Below are 23,946 nucleotides of genomic sequence, written 5' to 3'. Positions count from 1 at the left end.
GACAGGGTGAAAAGTACATTTACTCAAGCATTGAGAAACATTTTCTGCGGTTTCCCCCTTCATTCAGCACAAGCTGAAATACTATTCCCCTGAAATACGATTCCCCTGAACAGCTACCCTGAGGTACCCCTGAGCAAGGTACCGTCCCTACACACTGCTCCCCGGGCGCCCAGTGGCTGCCCACTGCTTCACTGAGTGAATGGGTTAAATGCAGAGAGGGATTTTCCCCACGGGGACCAATAAAGTACACTTTCTTCTTCTTCTTCTTCTATACTTTACGCCATTTACATACGTATTTATTTTGACACATTGCAGACATAATTACAAACCAGATCAGTTTACTATGTGTAACCTGATGTAACCTTTACTTTGTTTGTTTTTTGAATCAGTAATAATGTAGCAAGTCTATACAGGGGTGGCTGCTTACACATCTACATTGGGTGGATGCGTCTCTAACAGCATCACCATCAACACAGGAGCACCTCAGGGATGTGTCCTCTCGCCACTGCTCTACTCCCTCTACACTTCAGACTGTGTGGCCACCCATGGCTCCAACACCATTGTGAAGTTTGCTGACGACACAGTGGTGTTGGGTGCCATCTCCAACAACGATGAGGCGGCCTACATGGATGAAGTGAAGAATCTGGCATCATAGTGCCAGGACAACCACCTCCAGCTGAACGTCGGCAAGACCAAAGAGCTGGTGGTGGACTTCAGAAGGGGTCAGCACAGAGACTACAAGCCCATTATCATCATCAAGTGGAGAGGGTGCAGTCCTTCAAGTATCTTAAAGGACTGCACATCTCCTCAGACTTGACATGGGCTGCCCACATTCAGGTCCAGACCAAAAAGGCTAGGCAGCGCCTGTATCACCTACGACAACTGAGGAAGTTCAGGGTCTCTCCAAAGATCCTCAGGATTTTCTATACAGGCGCTGTGGAGAGCATCCTCACACAGAACATGACATCGTGGTTTGGGAACAGCTGTGTGAAGGACCAAAAAGCTCTCCAGAGAGTGATCCGTAAAGCAGAACACTGCTGCAGGATTGCTCTCCCCCCGCTCCAGGACACCTACACCAGGAGATGCCGGACTAGAGCAGCGCAGATACTGAAGGACCCGTCCCATCCTGGCAACAAACTTCTGCAATCTGGTAGAAGTTTCCGCATCATCCAGGCAAGGACAGAGAGACTCAAGAGGAGCTTCTATCCCCAAGCCATCCGGGCCCTAAACACACACACCCGCCCTCTCACATCATCTATAATTGACTGAGACAAGATTCTCTTCCAGACACTCTAAACCAAGGAACAATGTACATTCCAAATTCCTTTAATTTTAAATATGTTTATATTGTCTATCCTGTAAAATAGTCAGATGTCTATTCATATTAATGTACAAAATTCGCCTGCTTGCTGCTACTACTGCACATTCACCCAATGTATATACTATATATATATATATATATATATATATATATATATATATATATATATATATATATATATATATATATATATATAATGTTCTTCCTCTACCCCCCCTCCCATTTTTGCACATGTCGAGGAGCGTGTCAGGCTACATTTCACTGTGTGTTATACTTGTATAACTATGCATGTGACAAATAAAGAACCTTGAACCTTGAACATGCTACTGTACCTTTCATACTTTTCGTACGTTTTTAGATTTCATCCCAATTCCTATTTAAACAATTGTAATTTTATTAATATTTTTGTATAGTTATAGTAGATGGTGGGTGTATATAAAGGAGGTAAAAAATAAAAAATAAAGTGGATTATTCACTAATCTGCTCCCTGGTCAAGGTCTTTGGCAACCGGTTTGTGAGCAACAACCCCCCCTGGTGTCGGCTGGGGGAACTGAAGCGGCCAACACTGTACGTACAACAGCAGTGTGAAGATGGCGGAGGGTGAATTGAACGTGGATAGCCTCATCTCTCGGCTGTTGGAAGGTGAACAATTTGAGTTATATTTACTGTGTGTTTTGTGGGGAACAGGTGAAGGGTTCGGTGTTCAAAAAATGGGGTTTAAATAATATCCGGTAACTGTCGCGGTTGCCTCGCAAAATGCATGAAAGTGTTAGCTGGTAGGGCTAACGTCAGTCCATTTTAACGCTATGCCCGGCTAGCTTCGGCCAACGTTACCGTTAGCTGGTCGTGTTTATAAACACTGCAAGCGCTGAAAGCCTAGCGTGTGTTTGCGCAGCAATAATCTGCGGTTACGTTTGGCAGATAACGTATCGTGTCGTGGCCTTTACTTTAGTGTGTAATTAAACTTTCGGTCTGCTGTGTTTGCGGCATTTTTCGTTTTACCCCATTTGCCAAATTATGTGGGGCTGATGTCAAGAAGGAGGGGCGGGGACGTTTTCTTTCCTCCTCGTCCTGCGTGCATAGTATAAAGTCATTGTTACTGTTGTAGGTTGAATCGTTGTACTGTTACGCAGTAGTATTGCAGCTCCCTTTGGTTTAAACGCGTTTGCCCCACATCCGCGGTGCTGACGGTTGTCATTATTTTATTTGCTGCCCCCACAAATTTTTGTGTATTAGTGACCTGGTTATTAGGTGTGCTCTATAAATAAGTGGAAAAGAATAATAATAATAAAACACAAATAGCTTTAATGGGTGTCGTTTATCACTAGATCCTGAATGAATCATAGCTGGTTAACTATTGGGTTGTTTTTTTAAATAAAGTTACCTTTTTTGGAGTGACTTGGTTTGGAGGTGTCTTTTTTAGTGGGTAGGTTGGTGTGATTCAGGACACTCATGCTCACATATTACCTTTATATATCTTTGTTCGCACTAAAGGTACATCAGAATTAAGAAACACACATGTGATAAAAGAATATTAGTGAAATATGTGTTTCTTTGGCTCATCTACAGGGATGTTTAAGTCATACTGTGTTCACAATGACGTTGTTTGCTTTTATACTTTGGGGAATTTTGGTGATGTCTAAGAATGAGGATATTTGGGCCAAACAGAAAGAAGGATGATGGCTGACCAGCTGCTTCATAGAAGACCGTGAGTTTTCTGTTCCCCTGAGATATCCTTTGAGTCATAGCAGACCACTACAGCGAATTCAGCTGTCCTTGGCATACTTTCCACTGCTGTCTTTGACTCTGGTGGAGGATGCTAGGATAATTCTTGGTGGTAACTGCATCTCCCTGGGTTTCTTACCATTTCAGATTTAAAGAGTTGTTTTGAATACAGAAAGGTGACTTTGAGACAGCTGTGTGTGTGACTTTTGGCCAACCATTTATCTCTGCTCAAAAGTCCTCCGCTGACGCACTTTTCCTTGGCACTCAGCTCCAACTGTGACTTGTTGATTACATTGCTCATATTTGTAATGCCAGTTGAACTTGGCATTTGACGTCTTTCGTAAGTGATTAGTTTGGTAATAATCTTTGCGGTCTACAAAAGTTTTTTATTTTATTATTATGTTATTGTCTCATAGATAAGTATTTGGTTACCCTTTCAGTTACTGATGTGAGCATCATAAATAGTTATAACTGAGTATTAATTAAGCAATAAATACATGACACATCTTCTTTAATCAAAGGTTTTGCCTCAGAGCTGATTAGAATACTAAAGTAATACAAAACACAAACTCTGTTTTCCCAGTGTTTACCACAGATTCCCAGTTATATATCAAGAGACTCATAATGGTCTTGTGTCAAGTTTCTGAAGAAAGCCCTTTGAAATGCCTTTATTCTGCATTCCAGCATAACAAAGTAGCTTACTGTTTGTTTTTCTGTGTGAGAAAAAGTGTCATTGAGACTGCTTATTCATTCTTATAAAACATGTGAACGCTCGCACAGTTTTGCAAGACAAACAAACAATGATTCTGATTCTGATTGTTGCAAAATCCTTGTCATTGCTTCAGTTTGGCCTTTGCCCCCTCAGTAGTATTAAGTACATAATCTCTTTTAAAAGTGCCAGCCTGCAGAGTGCAAGTGCGAACAGTAAAAGGTTCACTGTTAAAGCTGAGCAGGCTAAACATCCAAGCTTAACTTGCTCTGCTCTGATGAGGCTGGGCTGTTGAGGAAAGAGCCCTACTTCTGCGATTTCATGCTCCGCACTCTGAGAAGCAGATGGGAAATGTAGCAGTGCTGATTCAGTAGATGGAGAATAAGAAATATTAACGGAGGAGCCGTTGAACAGTTTTTGACACTGTGGATTTGGTTTATATTCCTGTGATTTACTCGCTTAAACTCAGATTTGGTTGGATTTCTTAGCTAATGAAACACTGAGAGTCAGGGAGTTTCACTCTCAGTGTAAACAGAATGCATATAAATGTTTATATATGTACAGAAACATCAGGCACTAAGCTTTAGGAATTCCACACAAACACATCAATTTGAACTGCTCCCTTGTGGGGTCATTCTGTGGTCATTCTGTAATGGTATCCATTAAATACAACAGAAAAAGCTACATTGAAAAAGGGTATAGAAACTCATTCTCTGACTAACATGCATTCGCTTCACTAGGCTCAGCTACCCTTTATTGGGCTCTTTTGTGGGCGTCTAGCTTAAAGGCAATAACAAAATGGTTAGTTATTGCATAATTCCTCTGTTGTGGATTTGTTCATCACTTTTGTTTCCATGCAGAGAATATTTTCATGCCTTGCTTTGATTTGCTTTTTGTAATGTCAACCTAGGAGTTAAAAGAGAGTATTATGAGATCATTATTGAGTCTGTTATCCATTTATATTCATTTCAGCTTTTGTTCACAGTTACTACCATAACAAGTGGTTTTTCCTGCGTAAAGAAATGTTTGCCTCGCCTACAGGGTTTTTAGCCAATGCCAAAGGAACATGACTAGCGCCAGAATGATAAGAACTGAGAATAAAAATAGCAGTTGAAACCCTCTTTGCATGAGCTGTATAGCAGTTCAGCAAATTACCATTTAACAAGCAGAACGTACACTTAAATACTTTGTATCTTGACTTTCATCAACTCTCATTTAACCATAGCTGCCTCCCTCAAACGCATTCTTATGCTCTCTTCCACTGTTGCAATTAAATAATTTTAACTACTTTTGTTAAATTAAGTTTCATTTTTATCAGATTGTCAGTAATAATAAGAAAATGCATAGATTTCTGTCAAATAGGACATTACAGTCCAATTGCCTTTACTTTACATAGACTAGTCACGCTTACTGTCGTGCGTAGTCATCTCCCAAAGGCTGATTCTAAGCCAGGGATGACTCTGATTACTGGTATGATTTTGCATAGCTATAATGCTGTGTGACTGATAATGTGCTCTTTATAGACAATCTTTAAGAAATATTCAGAAATATTACATTTTTTTTCAGACCTGAAATTGAAAATGTCAAATATATCAGGCACAGACTATTTCAAACAATATAAAACTTAACTTTTGTCTATTCCAGCCTCCAGATAAGATGGCAAGCAAGTAGTTCTTAAGTTATAATCTCACTTTTCATATCTTTGTCTGTTTCAGCTGCTGACTATAACCAGCGTTTGCATTTCTCACTCCCCTTTTTTATCGTTATAAGATAAATCTTCACCCAGAGCTGTGGCGGAACGCCAGAAAGTAGGCTTAAGCTACTGCAGCTACACAGCCAATAAACCCACACCAGTGCTGAGATGCAAGCTGCTTTCACAGAATAAGCAGCGTGTTTCTAAAGTATGGCTGAGAATAAGCAGCTATAGGCTACAGAATCATTACGCCCTCAGTTTATTGGCTTTTGTGATACTGCCACAAGTATTTTTCCCTTAGGTGAAGCATTATTCTGTCATGGCCTAATTTTGATGAAGTTTGTGTTGCTGGTGTTGTTTTGTTTTTTGGGAGTTTTTTTACACACTGATTGTTGATAACTCACTCACTTGACAATAGCACTGACTGTGTAGTTTGTCTCCTCCTTAGTGCGGGGATGTCGCCCGGGGAAGATAGTCCAGATGACAGAGGCGGAGGTGCGGGGTCTTTGCATCAAATCCAGGGAGATCTTCCTCAGCCAACCCATCCTGCTGGAGCTGGAAGCGCCCCTGAAGATCTGTGGTCAGTGTTTTCTGCCCTGACCTAACTCTCAATTAAATTGTTTATGAACACAGAAAATTAAAGGAACCTAAAAACATGGGCACCATTGATATTTTCTCTGTTTGTTTTCCCTTTGGTCCAATAATTGGTTTAACACGTACTCTATAGGTTTTGATTATTTTTCTGCGGCCTTTTGAAATGTCAAACAACAACATAATCTGAATTTTTAATGCTATAGTCTGGCTGCAAAGGGTTGGGTGCACTGATGGCAAACCCCCACTCTGCAAAGCACAGACCACAAACTTTGCATAGCCCACAGCAGCAATCTATTTCTTTGATGCAGCTCAGACTTATGTAACCAGACCGGGTAACACTGTCTTATCCTGGGTCATATAGTAAGTCACTGTTACTCTCTTGACTCAGCTGCTCCATGTATGTAACAGAGAATACATTCACACATATGCACAGATTACACACATACTATAGATAAATGAAAAACAAGCAGAGAAATACACTTTTACAAGTGAGCTTCTTCTTTCTGCGTTTGAAATAGCCATCACTGTTGCTGTGCCTAACTGGCTCCTGCATATCTCTGCACACTCCCACATGCTTTATCTCATTCCTCCAGTGTATTGCAGCAACTTCAAACAACTCTGAACTGTCTATTACATGTGTCTGCCCTTGAAAGTAATACTGTATACCACCTAAACACTCAGCCTCAGATAGCGCTATTTATATTGTAAGTGAAGCAGTAAGGAATTTTAATTGAATGCTGACATTGGTGGTGTCTATATGTCTAACATCTCAGTGATCAGTACAGCTAGCTTTACAAAGGCCATGTCTGCCTTTCTCCATACAGGTCTAACTTTGATGAGTTCTAGATGGTGCTGTTTGTAATTGTAACTTTATATGTTTAGTTCTTGAACCTATAACCTCAGGCTAATTAGCTGCCTTTAACCCACAGCTGTGATGGCAGGCAAGCACTGACTATAAAGACCAAACAGTGAATGTCTTCAATTATTTACTTAGGTCACATGGATCAGGTTCTGAACTTACTTGCACACGATCTCATCTGCTAATCGTAATTCTACTAGTGAATGTTTCCCAAGCTTGCAGCTTTGCCACTGTGTAAACTTAAACACAGACTTCTAATAACCATCATTATGAGGGTGAGGATTTTTATTTTTTTTTGCTACAAAAAAATAATCTATGATTTAAAAAAAAAACAAAAAAACCCCACCATCTTGTAATTAGAGTTGTCTGCAAAATAACCAAAGGGTTAGATTTGTTAATCAGTTGAATTAGTTGAAGAAAGACCACAAACATCAATGCTGTGTGCTCTGTGTATGAGCAGGCCTGAGGTAAATCGTAAATGTGAAACAATTCTCCAAATCCTTGGTTTATATTATGAGCCTCAGTTTCAGAATTATTATACCCCTAGCAAATAAGATACCTTTTATTACTTCTTGACTACAAGGAGTGATTGAGAAGCAGCACAAACAGTTCACAAATTGAAGAGAATAATATGAAAGTATTATGATATGAACTATGAAACAGAAATTGCTTACGATAATTATCTCTCTTTTCCATACTTGCCCAAAGACATGCTATCCTTGTGTGTTTTTAATGAGAGTGATAGAGGATACTTGAGCCCCTGTTTAGTTTAGTTATAGAGTAAGTTTATTATCCTTTTGCTGCAGCTAGAATAAACTCTCACACTATCCATGGAAACATAAAGAGGACCTAAAGCTATTGGAACTGCAAAACATCACTAAGATTTTACAAATTCTGCCAAGGTGCAATATAAACTTCACTTTAATTTGGTGCAATTTTGCTCTTAACGAGACTGTGGTGTTTGTCCCAAGTAGGGAGCACATTAGGCGGGTGTGTGTTGATAGTTAGTTAGAACAGAACACAAGATTGCACCACAAATCAGTTTCAATTGTAGACTTTTTCCTTTAATTAAGACGTCTCTAGTTTTCTTGATTAAAGACCCTGGATTAAGTTGATTGCAAGTCTGTCTGCGATGCTAAAATAGATTCTTTTCTTGCATTTACCATCATTATCGTTAAATCACAGAATTCGGCAAGGTCAGTCTTTAACCAGACAGCTGTTTATTTTGTTTTTGTTGAAGGAAAGTGGTAAAGGACAAACTTAAGGAAGAAGGGAAAAAAACATGTGACAGGGTTTGGCCTCAGCCAGTGGAGCAAGAGTGTTTCTAGAAGCAGGAGGAAACATTGCTGTATTAGGCTACTGTAATATTTTAAAGATCACGAAAACTTGATCTGTGTACTGTACCTGTTTTATTTACATTTGTTGTTTTTCTTTAAATTTGACGTGTGCGTCATGATCCCCAAGGTGATATTCTTACCTGAACACACTATACTATCGTTCGAGACAATAACCCTGTTAGCTTAGTGTTTACAAATATACTCTGAGCGGTATTATTCAGTATTCCTAAAACACCTGTACTCTAATGCTTGTACCACAAATGGACAACATAGCCCATGCTGTTGTGCACTGTTGTTTTTCTAAAAATGTTTTATGAACTTTTATATTGCGTCCTCTTGGAAGATAAATCCTGCTAATTTGTGGTTCTGCATTGTGTTTTGTTTTGTTTTTAGCTTTCCTTTTTCTGCACTGGTTTTGAACCCATAATCTCTGTGCTTCTACTGTCTGTTTGTTTTGACGGAACAGAAACAGGCCAAGTAAATAATTCACTCACTGACAACCTACAGTTTCTTGTAAGAGTGCAGGCAGAGGCTGCCCTTTTTTTTTAAAAAAAACAAACAAACCAAAAAAAATCCTGCAAATTCACATTCATATCAGTATGTTTCATTTCATTTTTTTTTCTTTTTTTTCATGTTAGTCATACAGTAGCTCTTAGTGTGGAATTGATCATACCGAGTGTAAAATGAACCTGGCAGACCTTTGTGAGCAAAACAAATACTGTCTGTGACTTGTACTAATAGTAATTTAAAATATATTAAACTTGTACAGGTAAAATCTGGATATTCAGCATCATCAGTGGAGAAGGGAGAAATAAAAAGTTGCCATAGTATCACACCTCAGCTAAAGTTAACATAATAGTAAGCTATAGTTGACCTCCATCAGACATCCATCCATTTTTCTTCTTCTTATCCAGTCCAAGGTCATGAGCCTATCCCTGTCATAGGGCAAGAAAGAGGTAACACCCTAAACAGACACAACAGAGACAAACAGCCGTTCATGCCTATGGCCAATTTAGAATCAGCAGTTAACCTAGGATGCATGTGTTTGGGAACTTCAGAAAACTCAGTTATAAACCATCCAGGCACAGGGAGAACATGCAATTTCCATCCAGAAAGGCAGTGCTAACCACCATGTCACTATGCCACCCTCCACAACTCAAAATGGGAAAATAACAAACAAAAAAAATGCTGATCCCTCTCTTACACCCCAGCCCACCCACCAACTCCTCATGTCTCTCTGATGAGCAGGTTAAACTCCAGATATCACTTTAAAAACAGCAATTAAAGTGGTAGTTTGGACTTTTAAGAAGCTTTGCTGATTTCATACTGACAGCTTATGACCTGGATTTTGTGCATTAATGTCTGCATTAATATGTAATTCGCTCACGTTTCAATATTGTAATATTAATGTGAAGGATTATGAAGTTGTTACTACAGTGTAAATGCCTTAGATCTTGACCAGTGGGCTGCATGTCTGGAGCAAAACTTTAAATAAATAGATAAAGTAGGAGGCTGTGAAACACAAGCCAGCCAGCTAAGAACACCAAAAACAGAAAATAACATACTGCCAGACTTAAAGCTATTCCATAAATTATTTGTTTGCATGGAAGAATGTGCCTTTGCATGCTGTCCTAAGTGTAGGCCTGTAGCCATATACGATTTGGTGCCAGCCTTGGTTTGGGTTTTGGTGCATGGATGCCTGATGGGCACCGTGAAATAGGGGAAAAAATCATGCCAGCCAACCTCAATATGACTTCAATATAAAATTTACTTTTTCATTGGTCATTTTATTTTAAGGCCAGACAGCTGGACTGCTTAACAAGGGCTGTCATTTCATTGTAATTTGTGCCATGTTGTAATGAGTGTGGTGCATGAATTGGCTTTCCGTTTTGGTCATAATAAAGCCTGTTATTATTGCAACGCTTTTCTGGTAGGCCTCTCTGTAGTCATCTGTGTCTGGAGCACTTAGCCCAAATTAGAGCATCTCTTTAGCTGGTGCAAGAGGATATAAAAGGAAGCAGGTCTTGGCTAGGTGATGAAGTGAGTCTCCTCTGCAGAGACCCTGTGCTCTGGTGAGAGCGACTACCGCTCATCACTGCCTGTCTAAATGTCAAAGAGGAAGGAGATTGAGCGTTAATCCTCAGAGAGTGGTTAAAATTAAAGCAAGTTTGTGTAGATATGTGTGTGTGTGTGGATTTTTGGATGGATGTCCTTTTGTAATTAATGTGGATTGCGAGCGTTCTTTGCCTCAGTAGCTTACTTTGCGTGCTCTGGTGACAGTTTTAATGGTTTTTGTGTGTGTGTGTGTGTGTGTGTGTGTGTTGTTTGGCTTGCTCACGCAGTCCTAATATAGGCTCAGTCTTATGTCCCAACCAAACTACATGTCTTGCAGATCTTATCTTAAAATCCAAACAACTTCAGTGAGTTGTGCATGTAGGAGCCAGGAGGTAGAAAAACACAGCATTAAAAATATTTCTACACTTTTTTTCCCTCTAGGCAGAATTCTCCTCCTGCCTGTCTCTGTTTAACTACAACATCCTGCCTTTAAACTGTCAAATTAACACCCTTACTTGCCTGTCCCCTCATCCCTTTTACCTCTGTTTCAGGTGATATTCATGGGCAGTACACAGACCTATTGAGGCTGTTTGAATATGGTGGCTTCCCTCCAGAGGCAAATTACCTTTTCCTGGGTGATTATGTAGACAGAGGGAAACAATCCCTGGAAACCATTTGCCTTCTGCTTGCCTACAAGATCAAATACCCAGAGAACTTTTTCCTGCTCAGGGGCAACCATGAGTGTGCTTCCATCAACCGCATCTATGGGTTCTACGACGAGTGTAAGTACTAATAAACTGAGGCTTTACACAGGTGCAGTTCAGTTCTGAGAATATCTTTTGATTTCTTTCACCAGGCAAGCGCAGGTTCAACATCAAGTTGTGGAAGACTTTCACTGACTGCTTTAACTGCCTCCCCATTGCTGCTATTATTGATGAGAAAATCTTCTGCTGCCATGGAGGTGAGGGAGCTACCGTCGACACTCGCTGCCCTGAATCTGAACTGCAGCTTTTTATTAACCCGTGTTTGAAATAGCTCTATAGTTTCTTTAATCAAAAGCAATCTTTTTGCCTTTTTGTTCCAGGGCTGTCACCGGACTTGCAGTCGATGGAGCAAATCCGCAGGATCATGAGGCCCACAGACGTGCCCGACACAGGTACTGTGTGTACCTGCATGTTCTTAGATGTATGCTCGTACTTGACACTGAACATGTTCACTTCCTCTGGATTCCTCCCAGGAATTTAAGTTTATTTTTAAATAGAAAAAACAGCCTCGCTCTTCCTGAGTGTATGACTGTTTCATCAGTAGATCATCTTTGTTACATCAGCCAAGGTTTTAGCAGATTTTTCCATTTGTCTGTTTATTCTCTCCTTTCCACTTTTTTCCCCGCTTTGTGTTCCTTGGGTCCATCTATCTTCTACCTGTGTGTATCCCAGGTCTGCTGTGTGACCTGTTGTGGTCAGATCCAGACAAGGATGTACAAGGCTGGGGAGAGAACGACCGCGGGGTCTCCTTCACCTTCGGAGCAGATGTGGTCAGTAAGTTCCTAAACCGGCATGACCTGGACCTCATCTGCAGAGCCCACCAGGTAATTGGGAGTGGAATTGGGTACGAGTCTGATTGTGAAGTGAAAGTTCCTGTAGGCACAAAGCTAGGATATTGATTAGCCTTTTTCTTTCTTTTTTTCTGTGATTTAAAATTGTTTATCCATTTGCTTCAGTTATGTCCATCCTCAATTTTAATTAATGTTGTTGATGAGAGGACACAGAAAACAGAGCAGAAAACATCTATTAATAGAAGCTTTCTAATTTCCTGCTCCCATTCGTTCTCTGTATTCCTCCCATGTATTGTACATACAGGCACTCAGTTTATAATATTTTTTCTTGTTTAAAATATTATTATGCAAACTATGACGAGGCACTTTATTCATTTACGGCCTGGAGATAGAATAGATGTCTCTTGCTTAACTTGATCTCCTACCAGTGGAGTGGAGTGCATGGAGAAAGGTAAACAGGAGCAACACTTGTAGTATAAAGAGTCATCCACTTATGACACTGTTGCCTGTTGATTGTCACAAATAAGACTTTCTCAAAGTACTGATCATACAACTGAACAATCAGGAGACTGGTTCCTAAGTTACCCACGGTTATTTCAGCTCTGCATTTGGTTTTTCTTATTGATTTCAGATGTAGGTGGTTACGTACACTCAACCTTGATAGCAAACTTGGATTGTGAAACTAGCTGAAGGCCTGTTTCTTGGTATTGATTTTTTTGTAGGCGCTGGAATAATGTCATCTTTCTTTTAACAGGTTGTGGAGGATGGATACGAGTTCTTTGCCAAACGCCAACTGGTCACACTTTTCTCTGCTCCAAACTACTGCGGGGAGTTTGATAATGCAGGCGGTATGATGAGTGTTGATGAATCCCTCATGTGCTCCTTCCAGGTAGTGTGAAAACCATTTGCCTTTTTCGGGTGTTTGTGTGTGTGTGTGTGAACTGACAGTGACACATTTCTCTGTGTTTGTGTTTTAAAGATCCTAAAGCCCTCAGAGAAGAAGGCCAAGTATCAGTACGGTGGTGTAAATTCTGGCCGGCCCGTCACCCCACCCCGCACCACCCAAGCCCCCAAGAAGAGGTGAACATACAACCGTGGCTCTCCCTCCTCCTTCTCACCTCATACAACCCCCGTCTGCCGTCATGGCACCCCTCTGTAACTCCCCTGTATAGTGAAGATACAGGGCTTATCTAATTGCCCGAATCTTTTTTTCTCCTCCTTCCCCACTCAACCAACCCCCCGTCAACTCCACTGACAGCTCTTTTCTTAATGTGTACGTGTACATAAATTTGCTGTGACCAATCTTTTTCTCTTTTTTTGCCTGTTTGTTGGTATTTTTGATATTATTAACAAATAATCTTTTTTGGTGGTTTTATTTCTAATGCTTTGTTTTCTTTCTTCTCTGGTTTTCTGGGCTTCTGTGTTGTGTAAAGGAATGGCTACTCTGTTTAGAGCGGCAACATGACCAAGTCACCATAAGTCTTTTTCAAAACAAAATGAAGGTTCAACGTTATTTTGCCTTGACCTCTGAAAAAGCCGAGAGAATCTTTTCCGTGTGTTTCAGTTCAGACTGCGGTTTCTGTGCAATGATAGTTCCCTAGACACAAATAACATTTCTTTTAATCCAGTTTAACATCTTAAACTCGTTACAGCATGTGCAGTGCACTTTGTGGTTGTTGTGCACAAGCCCATTTTATATATTTAACCAATGAGAAAGCGCAACTCCCAATGAGTAGCAGAGAATGTGAACAGACCGACTTGAATGAAATATAGAGGCTAAATCAGATGCTGCTGGCAGTGACACGCTCTACCCGAAAACAACGCCCTCTGGGCATCGATTTCTCCACTCTGTTAATGCCTCCCTGCGCCACAGCTCCACTCCCACACAAAAACATGCCGCTCTCCACAGAAAGCTGGCATTAACCTTTTCTTTGGTGTATTTAATATTTGTTCTGATTAGGATAATTTGCCTTCATTAAAAAAAAAAAAAGATCTTGATTTATAGTGAAAGGTGAGCGAGAGAGACTTTTTGAATCTTTGAATGTCTGTGGTGGGTTAAGTTCTTGCAGAAGCATTTATGACAGTGGTGGGTTTTAAATGGGAGCAGCTAATATAAGGAGATTGTGCTCTGCAAAGCTGGATCTTTGTATGGAGAGAATAAAGATAAGAAATGTTAAACCACTGGCTGCAATTTCACAGGATTCTAAATAAGCTCTTACATTGTTTAAAAAAAAAAAAAAGCTTGACAAAATGCCCCACAATATTACAAGTGTTTAGTTCAACGTGCATGTAGCACAGTGAAAACAAACACAAAGCTTTTTAGAAGCTTTGTGGGAAAATGCCAGCCGTCCAGGATAAACTGATCGAGTTGGGAGTGGGTGGCGGAGCAGGCAGTTTTAGCATCACTGTACGATTGTGTTGCCACCTGGTGTGTAAATACAGTACTACAGTTAAAAAAAAATGATATGATTTCAAATTAGACACTTCAGGATGGAGCTTCATCATATTAGCAGTCCACACATGGGGTGTCCTTTGCTACAAGAAGGTACTTAGACACTGGCCAGCAATAAGCTTGGTTGGTGAGTCAGCTTTAGTGTGCTGCACATGAGGTGCAGTTGAAATTTTGTGAAAAACAGTTGCCTCTTTTCTTTCATTCTTTCTACTTTGTTTTGCTCTTTGTTGTATTTTTATGTTGTCTGTTCACATTGTTTACTTTCATTTCACTTAATTTATTTCCTAATAATGATAATAAGAATAAAATGAGGTGTTACCAAAATCTGTTTTGCAATTTGTACAAGTTTGTTTGAAAGTCTTTAAATTCAATAAAATGGATGGAACCTAAACGCTGTTTTTAAATTATTGACTGTAATGTGTGGGCAGCTTTTACACACTGTACACTTATTTGTCACAATATATAGTTAAAGTTTTATATTCTCCTGGCTTAAATAAGAGAGGGTCCACATTTGCGTGGTCATTTTGTCTCCTCCTCCATCACCCTATATCTAATATCCTCTGTCACACCAACCCTCTCATGCCCTCCTTCACTACATCCATGAATCTTGTCTGTGCCCTTCCTCTTTTACTCCTCCTGCCTGGCAGGTCAATATTCAACATCCTTTGTGCAGTATATCTTTTTTTTTTTTTTTGTCAAGGGCACTGTTTCCAAACCATGCATCATAGCAGGCCTCACTACCCTCTTGTAAACCTTTCCTCTTACTCCTGCTGCTATCCTTCTGTCACCAATCACCCCTGGCACTCATCTTTACCCACTCCACCTTAGCTGCACTGTATTTCACTTCTCTGGTCTAATATCTATTGCTTTGGACATTTGACCCCCAAGTATTTAAACTCGTCCACCTTCACTACCTCTGCTCTTTGTATCTATATTGTTACACCTTCCTCCTTGTCATTCACACACATAATCTGTTTTGCATCTACTGACTTTCCTTTCTCTTCTCCAGAGCATACCTTCACCTCTCTAGTCTCTCTTAGACCTACTCTCTCCTCTCACTGCAGATCACAATGTTGTCTGCAAACATTAATATTTGTCCACTCTTGCCTGACCTCATCTTTCAGCCTATCCATCACTGCTGCAAACCAGAAAACCTCCAGAGCCAATCCCAGATGTCATCCCAACCCTACTTTGAACTCAAAGGTCACGCCTTCCACATACCTCACCCCTGTCTCACTGTACTCCACCACCCTCAGATACTTCACTGCCACTCCCGAATTCCTATTGGCACCCTATCAAATGCTTTCTCTAGATCTACAAAAATACACAGTGCAACTCCTTCTGAGCTTCTCTGTAATTCTCCATCAGCACTGTCATAGTAAACATCACATCTGTGGTGCTCTTTCTCAGCATGAGGCCATGCTACTGCTCATTGATCACCACCTCTGCTTAACAAAGCTTCATCAACTCTTTCCCATGGCTTCATGATATAGCTTATCATCCCTCTGTAGTTACTACAGGTCTGAACATTGTGCTTCTTCTTGAAAGTCAGTGCTAACACACTTCTCCATCCCAAACAAAAAACAATCTGGAAAAAAAGTCCACGGCTCTCTCTCCAAGTCTCTCCAAGACATCTTCATACCTCCACAAGTATGTCATCTGAATCAACCATCATTCCTACTCTTCATCTTCTTCATAGCTGGCCTCGCTTCCCTTCACTCATCCTATGCACTAACTAACTTTCCTTAATTTGTCCTCCTCTCACTCTCATTTCCCTCATTCAACAGCTCTTCAAAGTGCTCTACTCCTTTCATATTTTCAACACACCCTCTTCACTCATTCATACATTTCCATCTCCATCCTTTTGTATGCAGCAGAAGTGAACCAGTGTGGCAGTTTAGGCAGCTAAAAATGCCAAACAACTCTAAGCCCATTTCAGAGCCCTCTGGAAAAAAAGGCCTGAACACAATGAGGTCAGTGACAGAGAAAACAGTGAGGGTCCAAGTGGAGATGAGATGAGAGCCAAGCAACAATGAGCCATAGTACCACTTTCAGAACAATAAAGAAATAGCAATGGGGTTTTTATTTATTTGTAAACATGTGCACAAAATAATCTTCTTTCATAACCTGTGGAAACACTGCTGGAGGCTATCATCATCACTGGATATATTCACTGTCCACAGACTTCACATAGGAAAAGGTCAGATAAGGAGGAGTCCTCTGTTTCTCCTTTGGTTGTGTCACTGGTTTTTCCATTCAAAATGTCACTACCCAGATAATTCTGGAATAACATTTGATTGAATAATCACTCCAAACTAATTATTGTACATATTAAATGTTAAGATTATTCACTGAAACAAATCTGATCTTTGAAGTTAAACCACTGTTTCAAATGAGGTTTGTTGGTTTGAATAGTGATGTTGCATTCACAGAAATGCTTTGATTTACACAACATTACAATATGATATATAATTAACAATGAATATGCAAGGAGTGGAGTCAGTGAAGGTAAATGAGTTTAAACCTGTCAACCATCTAAAGCAATGGACAGTACACATGAGGACTAAGGGAGTGCAGGCAGCACGGTGTGGATGAAGACAAGACGATAGACCTGCTGTGATGTTTGGTTTGTAGACAGCAGCCATCATGGGGTGTATCTGGGATGATCAGGAAGAGGAGTACAGAAGTCTGGTGAGGAACTTTGTCGCATGGAGTCACACAAACCACCTGCAACTCAACACCTCAAAGACTAAGGAACTGGTTGTGGACTTCGGGAGGTCCAGAGAAGGTCCACTGCCGGTTCAGATAGAGGGGGAGGAGGTGGAGGTGGTCAACAAGTACAAGTACCTCGGGCTGTGGGTGGACAATAAACTGGACTGGTCATGCAACACAGAGCACCTGTATAAAAAAGCCCAAAGCCGACTGTACTTCCTCAGGAGGCTGAGGTCTTTTAACATCTGCAGGAAGCTCCTGAGGATGTTTTACCAGTCGGTGGTTGCTGGAGTACTTTTCTATGCTGTGGTGTGCTGGGGGAGCAGCACAGCAAAGAAGGACTCATGCAGGCTAGAGAAACTGATCAGGAAGGCTAGCTCTGTGGTCGGCATGAAGCTGGACACTCTGGTGACAGTGGCAGAGAAAAGGACACTAAAAAAGCTGCTGGACATTATGAACAATGCTGGGCATCCTCTGCACACGGCCATAAACAACCAGAAGAGTCTGTTCAGTGACAGGTTGCTTCTCCCCAAGACAAGAACTAACAGACTTAAAAACTCCTTTGTCCCACACGCCATCAGACTGTTTAACTCCTCTCTGGAGGGGAGAGGGAGGGGAAACAGGAGGACAAAGGAGGGGGGAACAACTAAGCTGCAGTGCCTCTTCACCTCACTGTACAATACCTTGTGCAATACTTTTTTGTAAATAGTCAATGGTGCAAATAGACCTCAATACTTGAAATGTGCAATTCACTTGTATTTTTATTTTTATTCCTATTTATTCTATTTATCCCCTTCGTATATTTTATTTATATTTGTCTCTGTATTTATATATGTGTGTGTATGTGTGTGTGTATATATATATATATATATATATATATATATATATATATATATATATAATATTCTGTAACTGTAACTTCTGTCGGTGCTGTGCTTTTTGGAAATCGAATTTCCCAGAGGAACCCACCCGAGGGATTAATAAAGTTCTATCTTATCTTATCTTATCTTATCTTATCTTATCTTATCTTATCTTATCTTATCATTCATTCCTGTGGTATTAATTTTATTATTTTCTGTAATGAACCCTCCACGGCGATGGGGGCGCTGTCACTCATTGTCATTCAGTTAAACCGCCTCTATGACTGTTGTTAGCTAAAGAGGAGGCAGCTTCCTATACCGCATGGATGGGTAACAGTGCAGTAGCAGTCTCAGGTCAGTGTGTTTGTAGATCTGTGACGTTTTCCAGGACAGGCAATAAACCAGAAGTGCAGGTTGTGTCTCGTCCTCTGCATCCCAGCAGCGAAAATAATTTATGAGGACTGGGTCGAGCCATTGGACTGGGTGTGTTTCATGTGAGATATGAAAATGTTATAGTTTTAGTGCAAGAAGAAGCTAACTGTTAGGCTGTAGACGAATAAAACGGATGTCGTGTCAGCCCTGTGGTGCCTGTGTGGTGTTGACAAGTCTGAAGTTCAGTGCAGGTAGAGTTCATGTGGCTAATGCTGCTAGCTTTTTAACTGTGTGGTGCTAAGCTGCAGTAATGGACGTACTGTAACCAGCTATTGTATTTATAGTGTAAATAAAACTTGGTATTTCCACTTTTTTATTTGCTTTATTAATTAATAGATGGGAAATTACTTAGCTTTACATTATTGCAAAAATAACTAAAGCTGCAATTTTGTCTATTATTTAATGACTGGGCACTTCTGGGAAGATCAACAGACGTACTCACATCTCTTATATCATTCAATTTCTAGGCTGGGTAAACACTCTCCGGCTGAGCTTTACTGGCTCCCCATCCAACCACAGTCACTCACTGGTGTCTCAACAATGAACTATGGAAAGCCTCAAGCACTAACTGAAGAATGGCAAGATTTAAGCTCAAGCCTTGCATCACATTAATTGCTCTGGTGTTGCTTATACTCGCCATAACTGTGTTCTTAAGTGAGCTAATATCACGGGACTCTCCATTCAGCAGCCCAGCCGATATAAAGGGGTTTCCCAAACCAGAGAGCCAGGAAAACCGCAACAAAAAACCAGAGGAGATCAAAATGAGCAGCGCAGCTCAGTCAGACAAGGATGCAGAACTGGAAGCGACACTGAGGAAGTTCCCTCCTCCAAATTACTACCTCCATGCCTTCTACTACACGTGGTATGGAAACCCAAAGATTGATGGAAAATACATACACTGGGACCATCCACAGCTGCCACACTGGGACGTTAAGGTAGCTCAGGGATATCCACAAGGGAGACACAGCCCACCTGATGACATTGGAGCCAACTTTTACCCTGCTTTAGGGGTTTACAGTTCTAGAGACCCCTCTGTTATAGAGGCTCATATGCAGCAGCTGCGTACAGCAGCCATCGGTAAGACATCAAGTCACTTTTAATTATATACCACATTTAAAACAACAGGAGCTGAGCCAGAGTGCTTTCCAGGCAGGCAATGCAATGATGGCAAAATATGAATAAAAAGAAGTCATAAATAAAGTATAACAATAGAAATAACACTAGAAATAAAAGACCAGTAAGAAAAATTTAAACGCGTACTTGACTAAAAGCTAGTGAAAATATATACAGTGCTGTATAAAAAATATTGCTCCCTTCCTGATGTCTTAATTTTTTTCACACTGTACACATTTCTTAGAAAACATCTTGATCCCCAAAACCTTCAGGAAAATATTCTGTGGACTGAACTTTTTGGAAGGTTTGAGTCCAGTTACATCTGGCATGAAACTAACACATTATTTTATTTTAAAAAAATCATGCCAACAGTCAAACACGGCGGTGGTAGTGTGGTGGTCTCGGGCGGCTGGATGACTTGCTGTAATTGTCGAAACCATGAACTCTGCTCTCTACTAGAAAATCCTAAAGCAAAATGCCCGGCCATCCTTTTTTTCCCTGAGGCTCAAAGAACCTTGGGTTTTGCAGCTGGAAAATAATCTTAAACACATCAGCAAGTCCACCTCTGAATGAAACAAAAACAAAATGAAGGTTTTGAAGTGGTCTAGTCAAATCCTTAAACAGGCCGTCCATGCGGGAAAACCCTCTAATGTGTCTGAATTTTTTTTTAAAAATGCAAAGAAGAGTGGGCCAAATTCCTCCACAGGGATGTGAAAGACTCATTCCTAGTTATTGCAAAAGCTTGATTGCAGTTATTGCTGCCAAGGTTGGCACAACCAGTTATTAGAATTAGGAGATAATAACATTTTTCACACAGGGCCAGTTAGGTTTGGATAGCTTTTTTTATTATTATTTCACCCTTTTAATAAATGAAATCATTTTTTAAAAAACTGATTTTTGCATTTATCCTGGTGTGGAAATGTATTTGAAGTCTGAAGCATATAAGGGAGCCAATACTTTTTCACCACACTGTATGTCTTTAGAAGTGGTTTATTGTCAGTTAGACATGTGCTTATGTGGGTTCACGGAAAATTCCAGCTGTTGTTGCCCTGGTGGCAGTAACAGCTGGAAAAGCCTGTTCGCCTTTGGCTTTTAGGCGAAAAGGTGGCGCTGAGATAAGCTGATGGAGGATGACCTCAGAGACCAGGAGGCCAAATAAATCAATGCAGTTAAGCTCAAACAGGAATGACATGTTGCCTATTCTTTGGATCATTCTGAATCTATGTAGTGAGCTGCAGACATTTATAGGTTAGTGTTTAGTTTTTCACACAAAATAAACATATTGTTCCCAACTATCAAACAAAAACTCTTCTAATTGAATTGTGTCGGCAGCTATGATAATAGTGACACACTGATACAAGGAAAGCCTAATAATATTGCTCCAGGCACACATTTAATACAGATTTATTACACATTTACATTAAATGAATCCAGTTATCTTTATGAATGTCCATCTAGGTGTTTTTCTTTTAGATTTCATATTGATACTGTAACTGTTTATTTTAAGGTGTCATTGCTGTTTCCTGGTATCCTCCCAATATGAAGGATGACAACGGGGACTCAACAGACGACATTGTGCCTTTGCTGTTTGAGGTGGCTCATAAATACCACATTAAGGTGTGTGTGTAGAGATTGCAGCAGTTGCTTGAATGAAACGTCATTATATTCCTAATGAAAGGATTTGTGATTGTGATCCCCGGTGTGTGTGTGTGTGTGTGTGTGTGTGTTTTATAGGTAGCTTTTCACATTGAGCCATACAAAGGAAGGGATGAAGTCAACATGTTTACTAATGTTAAATACATCATTGAGAAGTGAGTAGTGATTTCGTCCACAGAGTCATTCAGATGTCATCATTAATGTTATCTGCATATTTAGATTCATCTTTCTATTCCTTTGACATCTGGTTGTTTTTCCCATCCCATCCTCCACAGATACGGAGAGCACCCGGCTTTTTTCAAGTACTTGACAAACACTGGCAAACTTCTTCCGCTCTTCTATGTGTATGACTCATATCTGTTGAACTCGGAGCAGTGGGCCAAGCTGCTAAAGCACACGGAGACCAACAGCATCAGGGATACCCCGTATGACGCCATCTTCATCGCGCTGCTGGTGGAGGAGAAAGACAAGAGAGATATCCTGACAGCAGGGTTCGACGGCGTTTACACCTACTTTGCCACTAATGGTTTTTCCTACGGTTCCACGCAGCGTAACTGGGCCTCTATAAAAGCTTTCTGTGAAGATAACAACCTGATGTTCATTCCAAGTGTAGGCCCGGGATATATCGACACGAGCATTCGACCCTGGAATTTCCAAAACACTCGAAACCGCATCAATGGCAAATACTACGAAACCTCGCTGAGTGCAGCACTGGAAGCCAGGCCTGATTTTATCTCTATCACATCCTTTAACGAGTGGCACGAGGGGACTCAGATTGAAATGGCAATTCCAAAAACAAGCCAGACGGTGTATCTGGACTATCTGCCCAACAAACCATCAATCTACCTGGAAATAACTCGCAAATGGGCGGCGATATTTGGTGGTGAGAGACGAAAGTGGCAGGAATGAAAATGACTAAAAGCCATAGCAGATGTTTATTCATGGGGGTATAAACAAAATGAAAGCTAAATGGAGTTCTGCTTGCTGAACGCAGAGCAAAATGCAAATGAAGACCAACTTTATGAGAAAAGCCAAATGATTTGCAAAGCCGTAGGCAAGTGAACCACTTAATTATCCTAATTTTGGCTGCGCTGATGTATGTCGTTTTGTTGCACTTGAACGAATTATTGTGAATTTAACTGATGTCTTATTAACGCTTGTTTGCACACCCTTGTGCATTTTTGCTATTCCTGGATTTTCACCAGCCGAAACAGCATAGGCATGTTTTGCAGTTCTGTGATCTGTGACTATATTAGACCCGAATAGAAATAAAGTGCACTCTGGAACGAGGCAGAGACACGAGTAAACAAAGCAGTCTGGTGGAATAAAGCTGTTGCCTCATTCTGCTTTCAACTCGGCTTCAGCCCAAAATACAGTACAAGAAAATAAAAAAACCCTGCAACATAGATTTTGACATTTCAAAGACATGTCAGTTTAAAATCTGAGATGAGTCATAATGATGCAAACAGCGGCGGGATGGAAGGATAGCAGTTCAGTTGTTGAAACAGATTTGTAGCTGAGGGAATGGAGGGCAAAAACAAAATTGGTTTTTATCTGTGCAGTAGATTGCCTTCTTATTTATGAGCTGTTGCCATGGTACAGTACAAGTCTAACAGATACTTCTCTTACTAGACGTGCTATCAGTGCATACAGCTGCGTGGCCACAGCTGTTTGGCTGCATCTGCACAAATCACGCATTATGTTAAAACTGCCCCCGCAGCAAAGCCATCTCTCCACTGAAAACATACAGTGGTCTTTTTATTCTTGCCTCTTAATTTTCAGCCCAGTCCTTCTTCCAGATCACTTGAACTTGTGAGAATTTTTGTTGGTGGTGTTTCGGCTTCCGCAGCCATGCAGCATGTTTACCCACAGGTTTATAAGCAAGCATGGCTGTGAAAGCCATTCAGCTTCAGCTTGGATTCCTGGAGCAGTTCACAGCAAGTTTTAAGGACTGCTATAGATCACTGTCTAATTGTACAACCCAGCATCTTCTCAGTTGTACGTCCTTGGCTGGCTGCGGAACATTTGCATCCAGAATTTGCTGACTTTTATTGGAATTTATTTTTGCCTCGATCCATGCAATTTTCCCGACGCTCCCAAATCAGAATATTACTGCAACAGCTTTCATGCTTAAAAGTTGGCAAGTTATGTGTGTGTGTGTTTGCTTTATTTTTCAATTAAATGCTTTTTACTAGTTTTTCTTAAACGGTACCTTTGGTGATTGTGGCCAAAAAAGCCAAATGAGCTTCACCTGCACACAGCACTTGTTTTCCAATTGGCTCTGGCTCATCCAGGTGTTGCTTTGCCTACTGAAGTCAAACTCAAAGATCTCGTCTTCATGTCCTCTTGCCTTGCTGTTGTGCAAGGCTGCCTTTAATCCGACGCTGTGTAAGAAAAGTTTTTTGGAGTTTGACCCATGCAAAATCGTGTTGATGCACTTCTGAAATTTAGTCGTTAATTTTGAAATGAACCCTGTGATGATGACTCCAACTGTTTTGAATTACAACATTAAACCACTAGAGCAACCCCGTAAATGATTAATTGACTGGCTAAAAGAAATCACAAGGTTTAATGGGGCAAACTGCATCTGTGAGCCTCTGTATAGATAATTGAACCTACTTTTTTTGTAAGTTGTTTTTGCATGTGATTTAAGAATGCGAAAAATATTAAATAAACTCGCTGAAAATTAACAGAATTGTGTTTTTGGGCCTCTGAAGGTGGCTGTGGTGCATTATCCTCGCTAACTGGCAATCAGACTTCAGCTTTTACATCACTGAAAGATTAATTTGTACAGACCAATTGAGGTGAATCCTTCAGAGATGACTGACCTGTTTATTCAAATGAGAACCTTAAACAAACGATTAAAGTGTAAT

At 40.5% G+C, this 23,946-nt stretch overlaps 2 protein-coding genes across 4 annotated transcripts; both read left to right on the top strand.

The window, feature by feature from the left end:
• Positions 1 to 1,886: 1,886 nt before the first annotated feature.
• Positions 1,887 to 14,546, top strand: LOC146612306 (serine/threonine-protein phosphatase PP1-beta catalytic subunit-like). Its single transcript, XM_085343697.1, has 8 exons — positions 1,887 to 1,963; positions 5,897 to 6,028; positions 10,845 to 11,075; positions 11,150 to 11,254; positions 11,378 to 11,449; positions 11,730 to 11,881; positions 12,603 to 12,737; positions 12,828 to 14,546. Exons 1-8 carry the CDS (start codon positions 1,912 to 1,914, stop codon positions 12,930 to 12,932), a joined length of 984 nt encoding a protein of 327 aa, XP_085199823.1. The 5' UTR covers positions 1,887 to 1,911; the 3' UTR covers positions 12,933 to 14,546.
• Positions 14,547 to 18,270: 3,724 nt separating this feature from the next.
• On the top strand, positions 18,271 to 23,749 carry manea (mannosidase, endo-alpha). 3 transcript variants are annotated; one of them, XM_085342561.1, is made up of 5 exons: positions 18,271 to 18,355; positions 18,772 to 19,381; positions 20,925 to 21,034; positions 21,152 to 21,228; positions 21,349 to 23,749. In XM_085342561.1, exons 2-5 carry the CDS (start codon positions 18,880 to 18,882, stop codon positions 21,980 to 21,982), a joined length of 1,323 nt encoding a protein of 440 aa, XP_085198687.1. In that variant the 5' UTR covers positions 18,271 to 18,355; positions 18,772 to 18,879; the 3' UTR covers positions 21,983 to 23,749. The 3 variants fall into 3 exon arrangements, with proteins under 3 accessions (XP_085198687.1, XP_085198688.1, XP_085198686.1); XM_085342562.1 differs by having other exon boundaries at positions 18,271 to 18,366; XM_085342560.1 differs by having other exon boundaries at positions 18,271 to 18,495.
• The last annotated feature ends 197 nt before the right edge of the window (positions 23,750 to 23,946 follow it).

This window comes from Diplotaxodon limnothrissa, linkage group LG19 (genome assembly GCF_057381915.1).
Source record: "Diplotaxodon limnothrissa isolate DT_005_m linkage group LG19, D_limnothrissa_male_GT1.1, whole genome shotgun sequence".
NCBI lineage: Eukaryota > Metazoa > Chordata > Actinopteri > Cichliformes > Cichlidae > Diplotaxodon > Diplotaxodon limnothrissa.
This window is presented reverse-complemented; position numbering and strand designations above follow the sequence as displayed.

Bases quoted from the DNA above. Each gene is read 5' to 3' on its own strand.
- LOC146612306 (XM_085343697.1), top strand. From the start codon at position 1,912: ATGGCGGAGGGTGAATTGAACGTGGATAGCCTCATCTCTCGGCTGTTG. The intron at 6,029-10,844 runs GTCAGTGTTTTC...CCTCTGTTTCAG, and splicing joins AGCGCCCCTGAAGATCTGTG to GTGATATTCATGGGCAGTAC. The intron at 11,076-11,149 runs GTAAGTACTAAT...TTCTTTCACCAG, and splicing joins CTATGGGTTCTACGACGAGT to GCAAGCGCAGGTTCAACATC.
- manea (XM_085342561.1), top strand. From the start codon at position 18,880: ATGGCAAGATTTAAGCTCAAGCCTTGCATCACATTAATTGCTCTGGTG. The intron at 21,035-21,151 runs GTGTGTGTGTAG...TGTGTTTTATAG, and splicing joins CTCATAAATACCACATTAAG to GTAGCTTTTCACATTGAGCC. The intron at 21,229-21,348 runs GTGAGTAGTGAT...CATCCTCCACAG, and splicing joins GTTAAATACATCATTGAGAA to ATACGGAGAGCACCCGGCTT.